This window comes from Rhinopithecus bieti, unplaced genomic scaffold (genome assembly GCF_001698545.2).
Source record: "Rhinopithecus bieti isolate Rb0 unplaced genomic scaffold, ASM169854v2 scaffold_5260, whole genome shotgun sequence".
Lineage (NCBI taxonomy): Eukaryota > Metazoa > Chordata > Mammalia > Primates > Cercopithecidae > Rhinopithecus > Rhinopithecus bieti.
In genome coordinates, this window is record NW_016805896.1 from 6071362 (window position 1) to 6078845 (window position 7484).

At 33.6% G+C, this 7484-nt stretch overlaps 1 protein-coding gene across 10 annotated transcripts in view; it reads left to right on the forward strand.

Moving 5' to 3' along the window:
• Positions 1–7484, forward strand: part of NOL4 (nucleolar protein 4) — a 397837-nt gene extending 390353 nt beyond the window's left edge. For all 10 annotated transcript variants that reach the window (XM_017874065.1, XM_017874067.1, XM_017874066.1 and 7 more), the window contains one exon: positions 6897–7484. In XM_017874065.1, the coding sequence (XP_017729554.1) occupies positions 6897–7090 (194 nt within the window). In that variant the 3' untranslated portion in view covers positions 7091–7484. The remainder of the gene's footprint in view (positions 1–6896) is intronic.

The following is a 7484-nucleotide window of genomic DNA, read 5'->3' on the forward strand; positions in this document are numbered from 1 at the left end:
GGGAAATTGAAAGTCATAATGATAGCCATGGAGTTTTAACACAAGTCTCTCAGAAAAACAAAAAGCAAACAAAAAAAGATACAAAAGAAAACATTTGGATTTGAAACAAATAATTAAAATTTAATCTAATAGCTATATCTAGAATCTGACCCCCAGATATCTAACAATACATATTCTTTCACATATGTTGACCACCTAAGCAAATGGAAAAAATCAAAAAATCATTAACATACAGATAGCATTGTGTTGACAAATATTTATAATTATCAAAGATGAAAATGCTACATAACTGGATTTATGGAATATAACTAATTTAGCATTTTGGCATACATATTAGAAAAAATAGAAAATTAATGAACTAATGATTTAACCTGAGAAGTTAAAACAGAGAAAACCCATAGACAATAGAATAAGTAAAAAATTGGTTAAATACAAATTCAAAGAAGCAATAGGCGAAGACTAACAAAGGCAAAAGCAGCATTCTTGAAAGGGCTTTTAAAAAAATATGACAAGATGAATACAAGACAGATGAAGACTAACAAAAGGCAAAAGGCAGCATCTTGAAAGGGCTTTTAAAAAATATGACAAGATGAATAAATAGAATATTTTAAAAAACAAAGATTAAAATGTATTAAATTAGTATTTTATGCCATTATACTTGAAAGTTTAGAGATATTAGACCATGTTTTACAAAAGCATAATTGGCCAATATGAACTCAAAATGGATATTCCAAATGAACCTGTAACCATTATATAAATTGAATCAGTATTATAAAATCTGCCCATTAAAAAATTTCGGAATCTGATGGTTTTACAAATTTTACCAAGGCTTCAAAAGCTAGATAATCTTCACTTTAGACAAACAATTCTAAAAGAAGGAAAAGGGATAAAAGAAGAGAGAGTACTCCAGCTCATTTTATGATACTACTATAATTCTATCATCAAAAAGAGTATTAGGCAAATTATAGTGTAATCACACTTGTGAATATAAATGAAACTCATTAGCATGTTGAATCTAACAATGTATATTTAGTGTGATATTTTAGATATCTTTAGCCCACTGATAAATATTCAGTCATCTGGAGAAGGAAATTACCACTTATGGAATATCTACTATAACCAGGCATTGTAGCTGGATGGATACTTTATCTATATTAGCTAACTTAGCTAAGATCCTGAGGTTTCATAGTTGATTTTTTTTTACTCTTTGGCAAAAGTACTACAATATCATCATGAATACCTTGATTAAACATCTGATCACAAAAATAAGAAATGAAATGGTGTACAACCAAAGTTTTCAAGTGGTGAATTTGTTAGCCAACCAGGGAAAATCACTTCATTTACTGATAGCAAGTTTATTAAATCACATTTTACTGCAACAGCTAAAGAATTGTATCCAGAAAAATAAGGCTTCTCAAGACCATTAGCATTATGGCAAGAATAGTGCTTGAAAGTTTGAGGAAATTGAAATATTGGTAATATAAGTAGTCAGTTAACAAACAAGGTAACTGTAGTTTCAAGTAGTTTTCCTTGCCTCTTGATTTGAGATGGTACTAATACTACCCTGTTGTTGCTTACTGGAGGAGTCAATGATAAGCTTGAAGTGACAAAATTAGCCTCTATGAATAGTAAGTGTGGAACATCTATAGGTGAAAATATTTTCAAAGTTTCAAAAAAAGTAATTCAATACAATCCGAAGTGGAACTTTCTAAGAGGTGTGAAGTACAAAGAGGGTTACTTGGACTTACTTACAAAGTTTGTTAAAACATAAAGCATATGGTTATTCCTTGAAAGAGCCATTAGCAGTTGCATTGTGGAAAACACTTCAGTATTTTATTCATGGTTAAAACAGTAGTATCATCTTTAAACTTCATTTGTTCTCATTAGTTAATCCTGTTCATTACTGTGAAATTTTGTCAGAATAGAATCTGAATATACTGAGTTGTCCTACCACACAGCAGTTTGATGGCTTCCTGGTAAAATTTTATTACAAATTATTTTTTCAGATCAGGGCTAAGGTTAAATTTTTTCTAAATAAGAACTGCCCTCAAACAGTATCAGTAAACACTCAATGGTTTTGGAAATTACTTTTTGCTGCAGAATTGGCAATGTTTCTTGTTGAATTCAATCTGAAATTACAAGATAAAACAGTACTTATATGCAAAGCTTATGCTGTGGTAAAGTCATTTTGATGATGGCTAATACTGTTTGAATCACAGTAATAGCAAATTGCTTATAAACTTCTTGTCCTATCAGAAGTTAAAACAAGAAGTAAAATCTCCATTCCCATGCAAATTTGCAGTGAATATATTTTCTGAGCACATACCACAGACTCAGTAATATTTTAGTACATTGATGCAAACGCAAAGTAAATTATCATATTTCAAATTCCTTTTCACTGTTCAGTTGAGGAGCTTCCAGTTTAAACTTTAATTGGAAGTAATTAATCTGCAATGTATTGACCTAATAAAAGGTAACTATCAGGAGAAGGATCTAATAGAATTCTATAATGACTTTTAAGTGATGAATATGCTCAATTAAAATAATATGGTTGTGACCTGATAAAAGTATTTGAAAATACATATCTGCATAAAAAGACATTTTCAAAGATGAAACACATAAAATATCACTACAAATCTTCATTAATAGATGAACATTTGCAATTAATTTTCATGAAAGGGAACACTAATGGTGAAGCTCAATTAAGAAAAAAGTGCCTTCCCAGAAAAAGAATTCTACTCTCCTCAGTAGTAAACCTTATTTAAAAAAAAAAGACTCAATTGCTGTTATAGTTTGAATTTTGTCCATGAGAATGTTGTAAAAATCTGCTTTCTCTCTTTTTGTATAAGTACCTACACATTATTAATATCTGCAATTCTGCCTTTTGGCCTGAGATGACTAAAATATTTCCTACCTTGTTCTTTGTTTAAAATTTCACCACCCCTGTAGTAAAGAATGAATTTAAAATGTTCTTCACTTATTTAAAATTGTTACATTAATTGCCAGTTATCCAGACATTTCATAGTCTATTACTTGAGATTGGAGGTCCTAGCTGAAGAAGGGAATGTAGAAGAAGGTTGTATGAAGCTAGGAATGATTTTATATTCAACTCAGGACCTGTGGTAATATTTAGTGGTAAAACAAACATGATTATTTAGGAAATGGACAATAATTTATTTTTCCCTATCAGCAATGATTCATGTGGAAATCACTGTAATCAAGCAATTACATTTTTACAATTTTAGATGACTTTTATGGCAATAATAATATTTCCATGTATTAGAGGTTACTTTACTTGAGTAAGTCACATTAAACCATTGTGTTTTATGTCTAACTAGTTTTGTTTTAACCACGACTAGTGTTATTAATAACATCACTTGGCCGTGCGCAGTGGCTCAAGCCTGTAATCCCAGCACTTTGGGAGGCCGAGACGGGCGGATCACGAGGTCAGGAGATGGAGACCATCCTGGCTAACACGGTGAAACCCCGTCTCTACTAAAAAATACAAAAAACCAGCCGGGCGAGGTGGCGGGCGCCTGTAGTCCCAGCTACTCGGGAGGCTGAGGCAGGAGAATGGCGTAAACCCGGGAGGCGGAGCTTGCAGTGAGCTGAGATCTGGCCACTGCACTCCAGCCTGGGCAACAGAGCAAGACTCCGTCTCAAAAAACAAAAACAAAAACAAAACAAAACAAAAAATCACTTATTTCCTGTTTCTTAAGTACTGGCTGTAGAAAAATCTGGCACTTCTCATTTATTGATTATACAATAATTGATTAGTCACTGATTATTATTGAGGCTTCCTTTGTGCCAGGCACCAACACAGCTCCATAGAATGATATGGTAAATGAGACACAAAGGGTGCCTGCATTTATGGGCCTTGCATTCTTACCTTCCGTCTAATTTTTGATAAATATAAATGTATGCCATAGTCTTTCAAAGAGAATTTACACTGCTAAAAACAAAACTTTGTACTAAGGGGCCCTACTACCTAAGGATAGATGACACTAAAAGATGATCGCAAAAACAAGTCTATTTAAAACAACAACCGAAAATGCACCATAAATAGGGGAGAAATGTTCAGCTCATAACTTAATTTGAAAATAAAATGAAAAGAAAATGAAGAAGTAAAATGAAAATACACATTTTCTTTTAACTGAAATTTATTTGTAACTTAAATATCCCTCAAACCTCAAAAAAACGAATCAAGAATTGGTTTTGATATGTGGAGCTTAACTTTTCAAACAGCATTGTATGTTAGCATGAACTACCTTTTATCTCTTATTTATCTTTTCAGAATGATCATAAAGCAGGTTTGCATCACTTTGGTAAAAATGTGGGCACTTATATAAATGTGTACCTAGCAAGTTGCCTTGGTGTTTGCCTTTAACCTTGGATATCAAAATATTTCTCTTGAAGTATCTTTTGTGTCATTATCCTTGGTCATTTTCTTGTTAACTGGTCCAGCTTTTCCAGAACCATGCTTCTCAGTAGCCTTTTGTGAGATTTTAGCAGGTCTCCAAGAATACTTTCCTAGACTTCACTAAATTTAGCATCTTTATAAAATTTGAATTTTTACTTGTAATTGATATGCATTCTAATCAGATCATATTGTTGGGGTTAATTAAGCCAAACCAGTCAAGTATGGGATGCACTCAATGAGGCAGAAATGAATGGTAGTGACAAATCAGTGAGGGCTATTTGGTCACTAGTGAAATATCTTGTTTGTTTGCAAATATTTTTATTTTAGCTTGATTCCTCACCTAACCCCATAGTAGTGAAGATACGAATAACAAACAGTTAGCTAAAGGACTGCTTATAATTTTGGTTTATGCACTCTATCCTGATCCTGCAGATCTGAAAGAAGCCAGGATAATGATGTCAACTGTCTTCCAGACAAAGAATAATAATAATAACTTGGAGGTGTGAATAGCCTCTAAATGGCAGAGCTTTCTCTAGACTATGCCTGTGCTAACAAAGGTCTGAAGGAAAGTGAAAGCTGGGTCTTGGTTTGGAAGCTTAGAACATTGAGCCAGCGGTAGAGTGTAATTCACAAACTGCTGAGTAGAATAAAATCAATCTCCCTCACTTCAGAAAGAATTGGAGCCCTTGCCTCAACTGTTTCTCATTTCTAGTTAAGGATGTCAATCAACTGGGATTGACAGCAAAAACCGTCAAAATGTTACACCTTGTAATGAAATAATGATAGTCAGCCAACCAGATACTAGATAACTACACAGCTGAGAGGAAAACCCTTTCAATATCTGTTATAAAGATCTATCCTGGTACTGGGCCTCTTAAATATAAAGAAAAACAAAACTTAAAGTAGGTTCATCTGGAGACCACTACTCCTGTTATAATGCCTTTTTAATCCACTCAGAACTTTCCAAATAAACTCAATGATGTTAATGATTTGCCTCAATACAGGTTCAGTAACTTCTGTTTGCAAATGTGACATCGCACATCTCTCTTCCAGCTTGTCATGTCAGTCTCATGATTTTGTAAATAGCAGAACAAATGGAAGCTAAGTCCTGCTAGAAAAATCAAAACTTTGAAAGGCCACTACAGAAGTGGAAATACATTTCTCTCAGATGTCAGAGTTCTTGTGTGCTAGTCTCATCTCTGCTCTAATTAAATTCCAAGTGACGCTCTTTCCCTCTCATGGGACATCTCATCTCCTTTGTGGAGGTGGAGGGTGGAGGGGGTTGGGTCCTGACCTAGCTCCATCATGCTTCAAGGAGAACCAAAAGGATAAAATAACATCTCTTGTTTTAGTTCACGAAATGAATACCATTATCTGAAAATTTACACATGGTTAGGAAAAATCTGTTAAAACATTTTCAAGTTATAGAATCATTACAGTTTTGGAGCACATGTTTAGTTATGTGCTTAGTACTGTTTTATTCAAGGATTTAAATTTAATACTGCAATTTTAATAATTACAGTAAATACTTAATGTCAGCTAAGAACTATAAAAGTGAACACTTAATAATTGAAAGAAGTATCTTCTCAACACAAATGACTGAATGAAAGATTTTAAATACCTTTATAAATAATTTTTAAGTAAAAAATTTACAAAATGTTGTCAAAAAGCATACCCACCAGATGGCTTAAATATGTAGGAAAAAAAGGTTTTGGCACATGAATGTGTTTTGTGCAAATAACTACAGAGACGGCATTAAAAACACTTAAGTCAGTATTCCAAACATCTAGGTTCTCTGGGGTATTGTTTGCAGTAATCACTTACTTATTGCACTTCTAAAACAAATTCCAATGTAATATGTCAACACTTTTAATACTAATCAGCATGGTAAACATCTGCCTGAAATGAATAATAATAATATACCTAAGTCAACTCCTTATTGTGCCACTTAAATGTTGTCAAACTCTAAACATATTCCTGAAGTCATTTAGTCCTTAGTTTCCTTTTTTCTAAGTTGACTAGTTTGTACTCTAAAGTCATTAACATCACAGTTTTTTTAAAATTGCAAATTGATGGGGTCTAAGCTATCTGTTAATGAATGTAACAAATGAAAAATGTTTGTAATTCCCATCATTTTATGCTACTATGAGACGCTTCTACAACACATGGAAGACAGATTTAAAATTGAATTTTTCAAAACACACATGTTCCAAGAAAGTTTTCACCATCTCTCCGCAGCAAGAGGTGATTTCCAGAGGCTGATTCGGGCATCTGAGAGAAGTCCAAAGAAAAGCCACTCAGTTACCATTACATTGCTCATTAATCTTTCTGAGAGTAGATGTATTTGATTAAAGAGATCAGTAGCTTCTCGTGGAAGAATTCATGAATTCTTCAACTATAATTTATTGAATGCTCACATCCAAGATGCAAGAACAAATAATATTTATGTCTAATTTTGTGATGATTTTCTTTCTAGGACCCACTGATCTCAGCATGAAGAGGCAATTGGCGACTAGCTCAGGATCCTCCAGCAGCTCAAACTCCAGACCCCAGCTGAGTCCCACTGAAATCAATGCCGTGCGACAGCTTGTTGCAGGATATCGAGAGTCAGCTGCATTTTTATTGCGATCTGCAGATGAACTGGAAAATCTCATTTTACAACAGAACTGAGACAGACGACCACCGTATTCACTGAGGTCTAAATTTGCAGTTTCCACTAATGACATTTTGATTTCCCAACAGAGATACTTCTGGTCTTACCGCAGTCTTTTAAGAGAAATACTTCCATTATGCCACATTGTCCTTGATCCATAAGTGATGTGTTAAGGTGCTTCAAAGGAACTCTGACCTCTGAAGTACTTGAGATACTTTAATATGTCCAGCCTATTGCTTTTTGTTTTAGTGTGTCAGCATAAATATCAGGGGCATAAAAGGCTATCTATTCTTAATTCAAGGATAAAACAGAAGAAGCTTGTGGTATAAAACAGTAGTTCAAGATTCAGCTGAAATATTAGTGGAATTTGCTACTGACTCATTGGACTGAAAGCTGAAGTACCTGGCAAAA